Source organism: Crocodylus siamensis, chromosome 1 (assembly GCF_052110815.1).
Source record: "Crocodylus siamensis isolate JL-2025a chromosome 1, ASM5211081v1, whole genome shotgun sequence".
NCBI lineage: Eukaryota > Metazoa > Chordata > Crocodylia > Crocodylidae > Crocodylus > Crocodylus siamensis.
Genome location: NC_143395.1, coordinates 301,853,205 through 301,870,057, shown reverse-complemented (window position 1 = coordinate 301,870,057; position 16,853 = coordinate 301,853,205). Strand labels below are relative to the sequence as shown.

The following is a 16,853-nucleotide window of genomic DNA, read 5'->3' as shown; positions in this document are numbered from 1 at the left end:
GGTGTCATCTGCAAACTTTCTGAGGGTGCACTCTATGCCATCTTCCAGGTTGTTGAAGAAGATGTTGAACAAAACCAGCCCCATGACCAACCCCTGGGGCACTCCACTTGATACCTGCTCTTAACTAGACAGCAAGTCATTGATTACTACCCTCTGAACGTGATGTTCCAGCCAGTTTCCTATCCACCTTACAGTCCATTCATCCAGACCATACTTCCTTAGCTTGCCTGTGAGAATGTTGTGAGAGACCGTATCAAAAGCCCTGCTAAAGTTAAAGTTCACATCCACTGCTCTCCCTGCATCCAAAGAGTCGGTCACCTCATGATAGAAGGTAATCAGGTTGGTCAGGCAAGACTTGCACTTGGTGAATCCATGCTGACTGTTCATTTTTAAGCACGTTCTTCTCCAAGTGCTTAGAAATAGATTCCTTGAAGATCTGCTCCATGATTTTTCCAGGGATTAAAGGGAGGCCGACTGGTCTGTAGTTCCTTGGATTCTCCTTTTTCCCTTTCTTAGACATGTGTACTACGTTTGCCCTTTTCCAGTTGTCCTGGACCTCTCCTAATCATCATGAGTTTTCAAAGAATATGGCCAGCAGCTCTGCAGTCGCACCAGCCAACTCCCTCAGTACCCTCAGGTGCAACCCATCTAGCCCCATGGACTTGTATATGTCCAGCTTTTCTAAATAGTCCCCGAGCTGTTCTTTCACCATTGTTGGCTGCTCATCTCCTCCCTAGCCAACTGCAAAGTTAGTACACATGTTTTAGGTCTAACTTTATAGCTAGCTGGAGGTTTTATTATCCTGTGATAGCAACTTTGCACTTGTAGCTGGTCTCTAGGTAATTGTGCAATTAACCAGTTAATTGCACAATACCTGGGAAGTGTAGAAGGAGCCTTAATTTTTTTATTCTTTGCTCCCATGCTTTTTCTTCCAGGTAGGTATTATGTATACATCAAATTTAGCCAAGACACGACATAATGACTTTGTGTATTACTGTAGTATTATTAAATGTGCCACAGTGAATTGATAATACCAGTGTTTACAAAATGTGTTCCATTAAGGATTTTAGTAGCTAGACAAATCCACCCGCAGCTTTGAAACACTGCAGACTCAACGCATAAGTGGAGCTATCAAATACATCTTGTATGAAGAGTTATCGCTAGATGGAAGACAGAACTGTGAGAGAGTATTTCCATATGGTGTTAAATGAATCACTTAGATAAAGACTTAAATATTTTTCTTATTTGTTCCCACTTAGTGCACTTCTTTTCCAAAATAAAGGGGGTCTTATTTGTTCTCTAAATCATCATTAACTATCCCTCACTACAAGGATGATGTCTACCAAGGCAGGGGATTACCAGCAAATTTTAAGGTGGCTTGGGAGTCCAGTCCATGCTCTGCTAAGGTTTTTTCCACACATAGGACCAGGGATGCCTTGGGTGCGGCACAACTGTTGGCCGGGATGTTATGTGCTTTCCTTCCTCCTGTGCCATTTGTTGGCTTCCTGAGCAAGACAGTTCGCTTTGAAATGGGTGGTAGCTTATGTATGGAGCAATACCATTGAGACTTGTTACCAACCAGCACTTCCCAATTTGTGGGGTTGATGCCACCTTTCTTAAGGTGTGCTTTCAGGGTATCCTTGTAGTGTTTTCTCTGTCCTCCATGGGTCCTCGTACCATGACTAAGTTGAGAGAAGAGGACTTGCTTTGGGAGATGAATCCTATGTTTGATTTCTAGATCAAGACTGACTGGGAAAAATGACTGCCAAGGTATGGGAAATGCTTGATGTTTTTCAGGGGTTCTCCATCAATAGTAATTTCTGGGGGGAGGGGGCAGGTTGCGCTGGGGCAGGCTGATGAACACCTTTGTCTTCCTAATGCTAAGGAAGAGTCTCAGGGTACGGTGGGCACCTGAAAATAGATCAAAGGTGGACTGCAAATCAGTCTCAGTGTGCATGAGGAGTACACAGTCGTCAGTGTACTGAAGGTCAGTGATTCCAGTCTTGGTAGCTTTTGTTTTGCTGTGAAGTCACTGCAGATTGAAAAGCTGACCATCCATTCAATACTCAACCCCAGTTCCGGGATCAAGGCTGTCACAGATGAGAATCAAAATTACCACAAGATAGATGGAAAACAGGGTTGAGGCGATGGCGCGTGGCACCAGTACGAATGGTAAATGGGTCCATCTCTGACCCATTGAAAGGACTGTGGCAGTCATCCCATCATGGAGTAGCCTGAGGATACTGAACTTTAGTCGACAACAAAACCTAGCCAGCACCTTCCATAAAGCTTCACTATTGATGGAATCAAAGGCCTTGGTTAGGTCAATAAATGCCATAAACGGCTCCTGGTGTTGCTCTCTACACTTCTCCTGGATCTGTCTTGCAACAAAAATCATGTTGGTGGTGCCCCGAGGTGGTCTAAAGCCACACTGGGATTCTTGAAGATATCTTTGGCAAGAGGGTGGATGGAGGTGATTCAGAAGGATGCAAGTAGAAATCTTTCCAGCAACGTAGAAGAGGGACAATACTCAGTAGTTCCCACACACTGTCTTGTCCCCTTCCTTGAATATAGTCACAGAGTTGTAATTTTGTAAGTCGGGTGGAGCTTCCTTGTTAACCCATATTTTGATGAAAAGGTGGTGAAGTTTTTGTGCTAGTGTTGTGCTTTGAAGACCTCTGCAGAGATGCCATCCGTGCCTGGCACGTTATTGTTTTTGGTCTGAATTATGGCACACCAGACTTCCTTGAAGGATGGGGGATCGGCAAGACGTCCTATTACTGGGTGTTGATGAATGGATTCAGTGGTGGCTGAGACCTCAGATTCACAGTTGAGTAAATCATATGTAACAGAATGTTTCACAGACCTGGCACTGGTCATGCTTTTAACTACATGATTGTAAACCCTTGCTAGATGCATTTATCATTATTCTTTGACTGCGTCACCTGTTCTCTAGCAATATCTCTTCCAAGAGCTCTTGACCCACCAACATACTAAAGACTGTAAAGCAGCTAACGTTTTTAAAGGCAAGTTGCTATAGTATTGTTTTATGTGATTAAGACCTTTCTTATGTGTGGGAAGTAACTAGCTTAAAAAGAAAGCCCAGGGGTCAGGAAGGCTATTTATGCCTATTGGAGTGCTGTGGAAGACGAGTGTAGGGGAGCAAGGCACTGGATCTCTGACATCATTGCTGGGTGGGAACAGGACCATATAGTGCAGCTGTGTAGGTGGGCAGCTCTGTTCCTGGCACATGGCTGGCAGACAACTGTAGCAGTGGTTATTCCCACCCCCTCTCCTCCCACCCTCCTAGTGCCTTAGGCTGCTGCTCTGGCCGCCCACCCTCACTTACACAACTGGTGCAGTGAGACGTGGGTGTGTAGGCAGGAGGACGCACAACTCTGTAGGATTTAGAAGCTTCTTCACAAGAGTCTTAAGCTTGATGTGGTGATGAACTGGGGAGTGCAGTAAGTGTGTGGACTGGGACAGTTAGGTGATGTGATCAGGCAGAGAAGATGACTTAAACAGCTGCAATGTGTATGAAGTGAAGAGGGGCTACAGTGGTGGGTGATTGAAGGTCCTGACAGAAAGAAGGGTGATAGTCGAGACAAGTGAAAAATATCTGGATGAGTTTACTTTGTAGATTGCAAGAAAGAGTTTGGTCTCAGAAGTATATAAGACTTGGCAAGATTTGCATTTTTCCCTGGAACTAACGCACGGGTGTGGGGGGAACACAGGTTTTGGAGGTGGTGCACAGGGCTGGAGACGAAATGGTAGCACTGTGGGGCAGTGGGTGGCAGCAACGGGCAGTTTGTGTGTGTGTGTGTGTGTGTGTGTAAAACCAAAGTAGGTATTTTGATTATTTTTATATAAAAATATCTACTTTGGTTAGTTTGAAAGGTACAAATCTACCACCTTCTAAGGTGGGCTTCTGCAACTTGGTGTCATTGCTGGGGGAAGGGTGGGGGAGAGGAAGAGGAGGAGATGACCCTTCTGTAAGATGAGCTGCCACTAGGAAATGCTAGTCTTGGTCCTGTGTCCCGTGTTTGGGCCTCCAGTGGGCATGGCTGTCTACTGAAGATGCACCCTCTTTTTTCATGTTCCTATAACTTTTGTGTTTTTCAGGTCTATGGCCCTGGAACTCAGACTAGAGCATTTCAGTATGTCAGGTAAGGCTCATTTCCACCATCTAACCTTTACTTGCATAGCCCAACATTCTTAAGGCTCGATCTGCTCTATGTAACATAAAGCAAAATGGGAAAGGTATGCCTGGTTAACTTATTTTTTTTATGTTGAAAATAAAGCATTCCAAAATATAAACTATACTTTTTAAAAGGAAGACTGTTGTATCACATAAATAGTCTGTAGTCATTTTTGTTCCTCCTTACTAGAAAAGGGCATGTTCTGTTTCACTTCTCAGGATTGTTGCAGCTTTAGTGGCTTGACTTGTTCTTGCATCCTAATGCACTGCTGCCACCTAGTGTCCATTGGTAGCATGTTATCAGACCACTGTCAGATCTAGGTTGAGGCTTTGTGTGCATTTAGTTTTTTGCCACAGATGTTCTTACCCCACTGGAGTAGTGCATCAGGTTGTCTTCAGGGGAAACGGCACCTTGCGAGTTTGTGAATATGTATACCCTGGGGAGTGAGGGTTTGCATTGACTAAAAACCCTATATGCAAGATCAGAATATGTTAGTTATCAGACTTCTTTCTTGGGAGAGAGATTAGAGCAATGACGTTCTGAAGTTTTTATTCCCAATTTCCATGTTAAGTGCGACTAGAACAAGTAGAGCTTCAATTCACACATGGTTCTATTTTAAACCTTGCTTCAGACATCAGTTCTAAGAACTTAGGAGTTCTTAATTGCATGACACAGTGAATAGATGTTCCAATGGGTTTTTTTTAATTAAAAAAAAATGCTGATTCTTTTATTACTTGTTTGGATAACAACATGGTAGCATTTTTCTCATTTGTTCACACAACTTTGTGGTAGCAATAGCACATAATAGAATTCCCTTGGGCGTTTGGGGTTCCTTCTAGCATTTTTTGGATTATTTAGTGACTCAGGCATCAGGAGTGCACAGATTTATGCATGTAAAAACACATACATAACTATATACATGTACATTATTTTCAGTACTGATAGCTGTCCCATTTTTTTCAATGAGGACTGTTTTTGCTTCAAGGTAAGCATGTGTAGAAAGCTTTCAAGGACTGAAGAAATTTCTAATAACATCCAGAATATGGAACACTGAATCTCTTTTCCACCTAATATCACTCTACATGTTTTCAAATTCTGCCAGTTGTCTGGAATGGCTTAAACAGGGGTGTTCCTGCCCTGAGAAGGGATTTTGACTAGATGATCCTTGAATAGGGTCCTGGACAGTGAAGCCTTGTGCCCTGACTACGCAGAAGGGAGACGAGCATTTCCGTGGCACAGAATTGTTGTCTCATAAGAGCATAAGCAGTACCATACTTTGTCAGACCAGTGATTCACCCAGGCCACTATCTTGTGTCTGCAGTAGCAGATGCTTTAGTGGGAGAATACATGAACAGGGTATAGCTAAACTAATCCATCTCTTGTCATACCTTCCCTGACATCTGGCATCATTGGTTTAGGATGTCAGAATTAATCCCCAACTTTTCTGTTTAAATAGCTATTAATGGATCTGTCCTCCATGGATTTGTCTCACTTTAAGAAACCATTCTGATAGAAATGTGCCTACTGCTCCATGGAGCAGTATATTGCAGTGCATCTGACGTAATGGCTCCTAAAGGAGTATGAAGCTTGGAGGACAGGGGAAATAATAAAATACTAATTTTTTCAGTACTTCAGAATTCCTTGGAGGTTTTGTCTCCCTTCCACGTGTCTGTAGAGGAACATGCTGTCTGTATCTCCCTGAAATATGTGCTTTTGCTGTAGCTATTTATCCTTCTAAAACTAACATTCAGCTCAGTAAATGTCAAGCACCAGGGTACTTGCTAAATGTAGAAATTAGCCAGCCATTGAGTTTCTAGTTGATATGTACTGTGGACTTCCAACTGTAATACATGTAGCAGGTAAACCTCTTGGGCCCCAGGAGCCCCTTAGGGTCACTGATGTCTGCTTATCCAAAGAGTTCTAGAAACGAACTCCGGTTGTTCACACTTCACAGCCAGAGACCACTTTATGAAAACAAAACCTAAAGCACTCTACATCAGTAATATTCAACCTTTTGGCCCTTCAGGCCAGATAAAGAGTGCAGGTGGGGCCAGGCCGCAGGTCAAACTGGATCCTGTGCCCCAGGATTAGACTCGCATACCCAGATCTGGATCATGCTTCCCCTGCCTGACCTGGTGTGCTGGCATTGAGGCCCCAGGTCCCTTGGCCACCTCCACCCAGTCCTGTATGTGTAGATCAAGCCCTCAGGAACCCATACTGCCTCAGCCCAGCACCCCCAGTACAGGGATTAGGGCCCCAGACCCCATGCCTGGCCCCCCATGCAGAGGTTGGGACCCTAGGCCTTGTGCTATCTCTACCTGGCCCCGCTTGCTGCAATCAGGGCCCTATGCTACCTTTGCCAGGCTCTGTGCAGTAGGATCAGGGCAGCAGGGTGCCATACTGCTTCCACACAGCCCTGCATGCAGCGATCAGGCTCTAGGGCCCTACCACCTCTGTCCAGCCTCTCTTGTGAGGATTGGGCTCCCAGGCTCATGCTACTTCCATTGGACCTTGCACTCCAGGATGAGGCTCTTGGGCCCTGCACCTCCCTGTGTGCCAGATGGCTGTGGCTCTGTATGCTACCATGGGGAACCCCATGGGCCAAATGACAAGTTACTGGGTCCAGATCTAGCCTGTGGGCTAGGGGTTGAGAACCCTTACTCTGTGGCATGCCACAGGTTAAAAGGATGGGAGACGGACATCACCAGTGTCTTTCCCACTGCAGTCAGAGAACTAATTTGATTAACATGCTCTATATTGATTTCTTCATTTGTTGTCCAACTGAGCTGTTTCAGTGAGGTTGTGAAGGGGCTGTGCATCTCTTTTTGGAATAAAAATTGTCTCTGTTCCTAGAAAAATGAATATGTATTCCATCTGCTCTTTCCCTTTTTTGCAGTGATCTTGTGAATGGGTTGGTGGCCTTAATGAACAGCAATGTCAGCAGTCCTGTCAACTTGGTGAGTATACAGTTCTGTCATTCAATTACATTTACTCTGCAATAGTCTACCTTTCTTCCTTTTTCTTCCCTGTCATCAAAGTTGTTTTTTACAAGAATTAAATGTAATTAAGAGTATTTTGTCATGCACAAACAGTAGATTCAGCTTTACAAATAAGAGATTTTGCATGGTATTCTTCAGGCCCCTGTATCCCAGATCTTAACACTGATTTGAATGATAGAATCTTGCCATATATATTGAATTTCGAAGTATTTAACTTTTTGTTCAATAGACTAACTCTTAGAAGAGGAAGGCAGAGTAAACAGAATACTGAAATGCTCTAGTTTCAATGCATAGAAAATGCTTCTCATTGGATTTGGTCTGAGGGGGTTGGGATTGGGCAGAAGTCTTATACTGTTTTTGTAAAACAGTATTAGACTTTTATACTGTTGCATAAAAACAAGCTTGCTGTGTCCCATTTGTTTGTACCCATTTGCTTGGAGAGTAAAAGTAGGAGGAGGACATTTAAAATCTTTCATTTTTCTTGTGGGCCCACTCTCAGCACTGCAAGACATTTGTTTGCTAGTTTAGTCTCATGTTTGCAAATTGTTTTAAATATTTGGAAAGAGATTTATCTGTTTCTTTACAAATGTTTCTCAACCACTCTGCAAGTTTTGTCTCAGTCTGTTGTGTTACATCTGTACCTCAATAAATGTACAACCTGGGGTTGATATACAAGACCTGGAGAGGTGAAAAATTGAGTTATGAAGAACTGGTGCCTTTGAACCCTCTTGAAAAGAAAGCAGGAGGGAAAAACAAGCTTCTGTTGATGCGCTGATAGTGGGAATTAATAGATATTTAGAAGACAATGAGATTTGCTGTAAACAGTGGGCTATTAAATGGGTATATGCAAAAATAAAGCATTTATTGCGGTTGCATACTGAGTGCTTTGGCTTGGGGGCAGGATTGGAGGAGTTAAAGTTAAAATGTTGGGTTCCAAATACTGAGTATAATTTAGAAACAGTCTTAATATATCTTTAGTCCCGATTCAGCAAACCCTCAAGTTGCTGACCATTGAAATTAGGGGTCTTAAGGACATAAAGCACATACTTAAGTGCTTTGCTGAAGTCTGTTGCCTTGATCTTGCACTGAGCTACATGGAGGCTGATTAATTAACTAGTTTTTTTATGGTCCCATTCCAAGGGACTGCATCCTTGATTTCGATGAAGCATTAAGTATAGGGGCCTGCCTGTGCATGTCTACTGCAAGATCAACACCTTTTGATTCTTTAATATATAGTTGTTAACTTGATACAACTTTCATCTGTGGACCAGTAATATAAAAAAGTAAAGAAAAAACGAAGTCTTTCACCTGTTTTGAGTAAATAGATGTTTTAGTTTGGTTTCTGCCTACAGTTTGTATGCTAAACTTTCCCGTTCAGCAAGATGTTGTATTTTTCAGACTACTGTTCCTGTTGACTCTATTAGGAGCCAGGGTTAAGCTAATGATAAATGTTTTTTTTTTAAATCCCATCCTAGATGAGCATTTTTTTGTTTGTTTATAAAGACGTTGCATATTTGTATTTTGTTTTAAAAAGGTCTGGAGAATCAGATAATTATACAATTGTATTTATAAATTGTGAATGCAAATGGTGTGTAGGGAAAGTTTTCTAATATTATCAGACAGTTTTGGTGGTGGTAAGTGGCTATTTCAAAATGGAATTGATATGTGTAGTGTCCTTTCATTTAGGTCTTTCATTTACGTGATTTATAATCCTGTTAGCTTTGTTTGGTCTGGCACAAATGAGCATTTTAAGATGCTTTTTAATTACTCCTTTAACCATTATCTTGTTTCATTCCTAGGGGAACCCAGAAGAACACACTATCCTAGAATTTGCCCAGTTAATTAAAAAACTTGTTGGTGAGTATGATAAGTGATTCTTGAGTGAAGGTCACAGACTTCTTATCAGTTGATAATTACTTGATTAGAGTATGTGTAATAAGGCTAATTGAATTCGTTTCTTTGGATTTCTTAACAGCAGTTTTATCAAGGACATGCAATTGTCTATGTTTGCTGTAATTAAATATTAGTCAGGTAAAAGATTCTGAATTTGGTTCAGGTTTCAATTATACTTCACTCAGTATTTCCTTTACTGAATGAATAACTTATTTTTTATGTGGCAGCATATCACATTCCAGTAATTTGTGTATGCAGGCTGATGGATGCAAATGAAGAGTCTGTTCTATTTTTCCTTGCTGTATCCCATATTTAGTTCAAAGGAGAAGAGGCCGGGTACTTTTCTTTGGTAGTGCACCCCCCGCTCCAAAAATGCCCCCCATTCTCTGTATGTCTGGTAAAGGTTATATAGAGACTAGAAAGTCAGCACCTAAAGAGGGAATTACCAGCTAGTCCTGAATACTGTAATCTATTTGGTCAGACCCCCAGCCCAGGTAAACTGTGTTTTACTGTACATGAGATTTGTCTTTTAAGAAAGAAAAAGCATAAGATGATTGCAGGCAGCAGGAAGGATACATACTGTGACTTGTGGTTTAAATTCAGTGTAGGAATCACGCACAAACTTCCTGCCACGTTAATGTATTTATTCAGAAAACTTTACAGGAAAAAGAATGTAGGTCAGTAAAGTACATTATCAGGTGAAATGCTTCATGGGTTTTAGCTATGGTCCTTCCTGGCATTTTTCTCCATGTACATTTTTCCCACCAGTCTCAAAGGCCTCATCTTGTAGCACTCTTTTTTTTTTCTCCTTTCATTTCTCCAACCTACCCACTGAGGGCTTGATGCGATTCACTCCAAAGCCAGTCCTGACTGACTTGGTCAGAGAGGATGCTGGAGAATATATGGCAAGCTGTGCCTCTCTTTCCTGTTCCTGCTGTTGAATGTGCTGTCTTTACAGACTTATCAAATCCTATGAGATTGGAGAAGAAAGGACTTGACCTAAGTCTTGAATGTGGTTTCCTTGTGTCAAGAAAAATGCAATGTCACTAAGCTAAATAAACTATATGGTATCCGCCTCAGTTTTCAGACCCTTGATTATCTAAATAGAAGCATTGTTTTATTAACTTGAAGATGTTGGAATTGTGTAATAAGCATCTCTTTTAAAGCTTTCTGCTCTTAAGTTTGATATAGTAACTTTTAACTGTTGGTATTATGTAACCATTTTAAGTTTTATTATATTTAATATCTGTACTATTCAACTTGGTATGGTCTAACATTATATTTCCTGTGTAAGCATGAATAATTTCACACACGATGCCACAGTTTCACTTACTGGATCAATTTAAATGATCCGAATGGTTTTTTGGTAGGTGCTTTCCAAAGGAGTTTGGATAACCAAGGATATACTGTATCTCTATTTGCCAGGCTTCACTGCTTGCTAACTCAAATATGCTCCCTTGTACCTTAATATAGTGTGGGATGTTTTGGACTTGCCTAAAGCATATAGTCATCTAAACAATCTGTCATAATTGTTTACTCCTCACATAAAAGCAAGGCTTGAGGCACTTGGGGGAAGAACTGGGAATAACCTAAATAGGCTTTAGAGGGACCTCTTCACAACTGGAAAATGTATCAACTGAATCTATGGTAAACACTGAGGATTTTATTTGACAGGCAGTGGAAGTGAAATCCAGTTTCTCTCAGAAGCACAAGATGACCCTCAAAAAAGAAAGCCAGACATCAGGAAAGCTAAATTATTGCTTGGCTGGGAACCTGTGGTATGTAAATTGGATCTACTATGGCATTATATATAAAAATATGGAAAATGTTTTTTATGGTGGTTGTCTATTTTTATAAAAGTAGATGTCCTGGAGTTGTTACATTTATTTTAAAGAAAAGCATTCCATGTACAAGCATCATAAGGTATTATGTCTGTTATTGAAACCCTTACTTTTTTCGGAAGTACTGGGTAACATATGGTCAGTGATATGCAGAAGCTGAAAATAGATTATTGCTATGCTTCTATCACAATTGTACCATCCTGCCTTAAAATCTCCACATCCATGAAATACATGAAAGGTACTTAAGTAGCAGCAACAACAACAACTACCCTTCATATGATTAATAAGAGTTATTGGCAAGGGGATAGTCCAGCATAAGCCTGTCAGTACCTACAAAATATGAGGTATGTCATACATATGTCTGATGAATTTATTCATGTAGTCGTCCTCCCTATTCAGTGTGGCAGTCCAATTTTGAAAAAAAATAGTTTATTTTTCATGTGGATTTTTTTAATGCAAACTAAAATGGAACGTCTTCATATTCTGATGTTTGAGATCCTTTTAAAGACGGTTGCAACATCTTTTGAATCAATGAGCTTAGTCAAGTCAATTGTGAGGGGTAACAGAAAAACTAATAAAAACCTCCATAGCTGGATAAAAGTGTAGTGGACTTCTAGGGCATGTCCAAATAAGCACAGATGTGCAGTATGTGGTGCTGTAAACACATTTGCAAGACCACTTACTGCACAGTCCGGTGTTCTCTGCACTGCAAGGGCACGCTACCATGCTGCTCTAGTTTGTTTTTTTCCCCCCAGGGTTTTTTTTTTTCTTTTTACTTCTGGATATCCAGGGGTCAGAAAAACTGTGGAAAAAACCTGAAACAGCGCATGCTCAGGCAGCATGTGTTGCTAAAAAGCAGAGCCATGCTGCAGCTACCAGCCAGACTCCCCCAGACAGGATCACTGTAGCTTCAGCTCCAGAAGGCCTCCAGGACCCCAGGTAAGGCAGCTGGGGCCAGTACAGTGCTCCTCTACACCACCCGGGGCAACTTGCTGCACACCAGATTGCACGTGGCATGGGCATCCTCCAGAAACGAGAAGCGGTGGTGCAAGGTGCACTGCCACTACTTGTCCCTGGGGAACCAAACATCCATTCACATCTGGACATGCCCCTAGTGTCTTTCTACGCTTGAAGTTTAACTGGTTTTAAGGTACTATCTAAGTTTTAACAAACACTCTTATGAGATCCTTATTTCTGTTTAGTCATAGAAGCATAGGGTTGAAAGAGCCTTCAAGGAGTACCCAATCCAGTCCCCTTGACAGAATCGGTATAGGCTCCCCTTACGCTATTGCACATAAATGTCTGTCTTTTCTAAAAAACTTCTAGCAAAGACTATTCCACAACTGCCCTTGGCAGTTTCTTCTATTTTTCCTACTGTTCTGACTGTAAGAATTTTTTTGTCCCTCTGAGTATAAAGCCATGGTTTTGTGCCCTGTCCCTTGTGGTGGGAGAGAACAGTTCTCCTTCATGGCAACCTTTCAAATATTTGAAAACTGCTTTCAAATTTCACTCCCATTTCATTTCCACCAATCACATTTTCACATACCTAGTTCTCTCAGCCTTTCCACCATATGGCTTGCATTCCAACCCTTTCATCATCTCTTTCACTCAGAATCCTCCCAAGTTTCTCCACGTCTTTCTTGAATTCTGGTGCCCAGAACTGCTTTCTGTTCTAGCTTAGGCCTAATAAGTGAAGTGTTTCTGTCGCTTCCTGTTTCTATCTTACAGCCCAAAACTGCATTTGATTTTTGGAGATTGCATCATTTTGCTATCTCATGTTGAGTCTGTGATCCACTACAACTCCCAGATCCTTCTCATAATAACAACGGCTTAGGTAGTTGTCTCCTGTTCTGTATTGGTGCATTTAGTTTCTATTCCCTAATGAAATTCAATACAGTTCTTTTTTTTCTTACCTAGTCTATCAAGTCTCTAATAATCTGTCAGGATTCTTTTGGATTCTGAGCCTAGTCTCCCAAGTGTTTGTAAACTCTCCCAGTTTTTGTCATCTGCAGACTTGATCAGAAAGTTCTCTTCCTTAGGTCCAAATAATTAATAGCTTCACCTGTTTCCAAAGCCAATTTAAGCATCTCTGTGTAGAACTATTTAGAAATGTCTCCTTGCATAAACAGTCCCTAAAGGTAGAATTTCTCAAAGCCCTCAGGGTTGGTTTGAGGCATTTTGCCACTCACTTCACTGAGAACAGATTTCAGTTTATGACCAAACATGTTTAAAGATCCAGTATAAATTTGCTTTATATTAAAGGATGGTCATACCTAATGGAGAACTAATTATTTATTAATCTGGGAACATAGTTGCATGTACTGCTGTTTGGGGATTGGAAGCACCTAGGATTTGTTGTGGGTAGCAGTTAGATGTGCTTAGTACACCAGAGCTGTCAAAAGTAGTAAATAAGCACTCATACTGCATTAAGCAGGCGGGGAAAACTAAATAAAATATTTATAATACCATTATGTATGTTTTCGCTGAGTGCCCCTGTCCACGTACACTCTTAACAAAAGCCCAACTCTTCCTCCTTCCTAAAAACAGCTCTTCAAAAAGAGAGAATATTCTTTCTCCTGTCTCTTTGTTTTAGCTATCTGCTTACAGAGCCACTTAAGTGACCAGGGCAACTAACTATTCTTTATTCAGTCACTACAGAACTTAGTAGCTGTTTTTCCAGCATCCAGTGCTGGTTCCTGGGAAATCAGTTTGAAAACAAATTCTAGTATAGATGCACCAGTAGTGGCCAAAGACTAATCCAGTCCTTCAGAGCACTGCTTCTCACCAGCGACTGCTAAGCCCTGTTAGTTAGCCACTGTCTGCTTGATATGAGCATAAAGGTTTACAGTTTTTGTGGGATCTATGAAGAACTGAGAAGTTCAGTGTCTGGGATCACTGATTTTTTTTCTGCTGATATTGCCATTATTTTTCTTTATTAATTTATATATGATGTTGCTTTTTTATTGTTTCTCTATATATTATGTATAAAATATGTCATTAGAAGAAGCTATGTTTAAAAAAAAAACTATTGGAGATACTATAAAAACAAAAAACTGAAATCCTTTCCTTACAGACCAGCTCTTGACTTCAGCGGCTATCAGAGAAAAAGATCTCTGGCAGTAGCTAAAGTCAAGAATTAGATTCTAAGGAAAGGGTTTCAGATTTTTTTATGGTCAGATTTGTTTTTTTGCTTTATTTTGTTTTCCCTTGCCCCAAATACTAAGCTGAGGCTCTTGTACCCATTATATGCAATACAAAGCCTGACAGCATTTAAACTCTAGGACAGGGGTTGGCAACCCTCAGCACACATGCTAGAGCATGGCACGTGAGGTTGTTTTGCTCAGTACGCCACAGCTGGTCCAAGCTCTGGGCTGCTGCCACACAGAGGCTGGGTTGCTTGCAGGGAGGCTGCAAGCCCTGCTGTGAGCAGCCTGGTCTCCATGGGAGGCAGCAGCTGCCCAGAGTCCGAGCTGGATATATAAACGGCTGCACCGGGCTCCATGGCAGCGACTGCATGCACACCGCAGGGCACACTGCTGGGATGGGGCCCTCCCTCTGCCATCTGCCCAGAGGCGCACGTGCACCTGCTGCCAGCAACAAGGATCGGGCCTCTCGCAGCTCCCCTGCCATCTGCCTCTGGCTCACCAAGTCTAGATGTGGGTCAAGGTTGAAGTGTTTTTGGCACTCCAGCCAAAAACATTGCTGACTCCTGCTCTAGGACATAGCTGGCAGTTGGTAAAGCATAATTGCTATTCCATCTCAGGTGGTAATGTGAGCAAGAGGAGAGAACTGGACTTAAAAAGCTTGTGTAATTTACTGTCATGTCCCTGCATCCATACACTGAAGTGCTTAAAACCAGAAAAAGAATAGGAAAAAATGGTGTTCATACACCTGCACAAATAACTAGGATTAAACAAAGTTTTCAAAAAGAAGTGAGGCAGTCAGTTCCTCATGACATGCAGTTAAGTGCCAGTTTGCCTAGTGGTGGTTTATGTTCCCAATTCTATATCTTAGTGCAACAATTTTTAAATGAAATGTTAAACCTAGGTGAGCCTCACCCTTTACAGAGCATGCCAAGAGGATGATCTTTTAATATAATTTAAAACAACCCAAAGGCATTTTTTTCATTTCCTTCTTACAGATGTATACCGAAACAATATATTGGTTTGTTTTTGCCCCCAGAAGTAAGCTGTGTTGCTGTTTAGAATAAAATGGGGTATTTCTAGCTTAGTATATGAAACCTAGATACAATAGGTAGATGCATTAGAAATGCTTAGGCAGGCTGTAACCAGTGTGTGGTGCTGTTAATGTTTTATATGGATAAAGATTTGTGTGTGTAGCTGGAACTTGGCCATAACGACAGACGCTGTGATGACAGTAGCTAAGTCCTGTAGGTTGATGAGACACTCACACTCTCTCTCTCTTTGAAACAGGTCCCATTGGAAGAAGGCTTGAATAAAGCAATTCATTACTTCCGTAAGGAACTTGAATACCAGGCAAACAATCAGTATATCCCTAAGCCTAAGCCTGCAAGGATAAAAAAGGGAAGAACAAGACATAACTGAAAACTGTTACAGAGGACAGGAGACACTCTAATTTGCATTTAACAAGATGTAATTTTTTTTACATAAGAGAGACTTTGAAACAAGTATCAAGAACAAACTGGAATTTCATTCTGAAGCTTGCTTTAAAGAAGTGGATGTGCCTAAAAAAACAAACAAAACAAAACCCTTCAAATCTTGCCTTGCACTTTTTAAATCTGTCTTTTTATGTAAAATAGAGTAGAGACATCTTCGAGTATCTTCAAGTTTTATATCTTGCTGTGAGATCATTTGTTGTGACTGTCTTTGACAGTTTTATTTACTGGTTTCTTTGTGAAGCTGAAGATGAACATAAATGGGATGGGAAATGCCAATTTATTTATAAAAATGGGTACTATAAATCAGACGTTATACTATGCATCAGAGAAAACTTAGCAGTATTGTCAGGTGAGTGAAACACTGGCATTTAGTGTATAGAGGTATAAAAGAATTCTGTATGAAAGCTTTACATATTCTTTAAATCAGAGTTTTTTCAAAGGTTTAGTTTTAGTTGCACACTTGAATTTGAAATATTTTCATTAATTATCATGAATAAGGATATTTTAAATCACTACTGTGTTGTGCGTACTCTGGGAAAAAAGTTAATGTATTATTGGTTACCAGTGGTTGAATATGCTATTTTAATAAAATGTTGAAACTTCTGCTAATGGGTTCCCCTTTTCAGTTAAACATTCAAACAAGAGAAAAATTTTGTCCATATCAAATGTTTGGGTTTTTTAACAGTTCACAGTTATGAGAACAGATGATGCTGTTGGAAGGCAGTGACTTAATTTTTTTTTCAATATCTAATTATTTTCTTGTCTCTTAACTGATCATTGGGAAGGTCTCTGAAATGTTTTTGTTAAAATGATCGTAGGTTAGTCAGATTTATAGTTAAGACTATGTAATTGTGTAATCCAGGTCTACATTGTTATGATGCAAAAGTTTAAAATACTGTAATTTCAGTGTCCTCAGAGAAAAGGGGAAAGTGGGGTGGTGTGGGGAGAGTAGGAAAGGGGAATGGAGGAATTCATACTTAAAAGCTTTTACTGAATCAGCAGGAAGTACACACTGTTCATGTCACAGTAGCCAAGATCTAGTTGGCTCCCTGTGTTATTGGCAAACTGATGAGCCCGTATTTTTAACGTTATTTAGGCATTACTTGGTGCACCTACACAAGACCTTTACTGCATGGTAGACTAATTAGCTCATCTACTTAGGCTGGAATAAACTAATGAACTCTTAAACAGGATAGTACTTGTAAATGCAAGTACTATCCTGCTGCAGAGTTTTTTACTCTGCAGCAGTGCACGTGTAGATAGTGAGTGGGGCACAAGGGTG

The 16,853-nt window shown here is 40.9% G+C and overlaps 1 protein-coding gene across 3 annotated transcripts in view; it reads left to right on the top strand.

Moving 5' to 3' along the window:
• Nucleotides 1-16,180, top strand: part of UXS1 (UDP-glucuronate decarboxylase 1) — an 87,785-nt gene extending 71,605 nt beyond the window's left edge. For all 3 annotated transcript variants that reach the window (XM_090021130.1, XM_090021146.1, XM_090021140.1), the window contains 5 exons: nt 4,123-4,166; nt 7,096-7,156; nt 8,998-9,055; nt 10,766-10,869; nt 15,366-16,180. In XM_090021130.1, the coding sequence (XP_089877256.1) occupies nt 4,123-4,166; nt 7,096-7,156; nt 8,998-9,055; nt 10,766-10,869; nt 15,366-15,497 (399 nt within the window). In that variant the 3' untranslated portion in view covers nt 15,498-16,180. The remainder of the gene's footprint in view (nt 1-4,122; nt 4,167-7,095; nt 7,157-8,997; nt 9,056-10,765; nt 10,870-15,365) is intronic.
• The last annotated feature ends 673 nt before the right edge of the window (nt 16,181-16,853 follow it).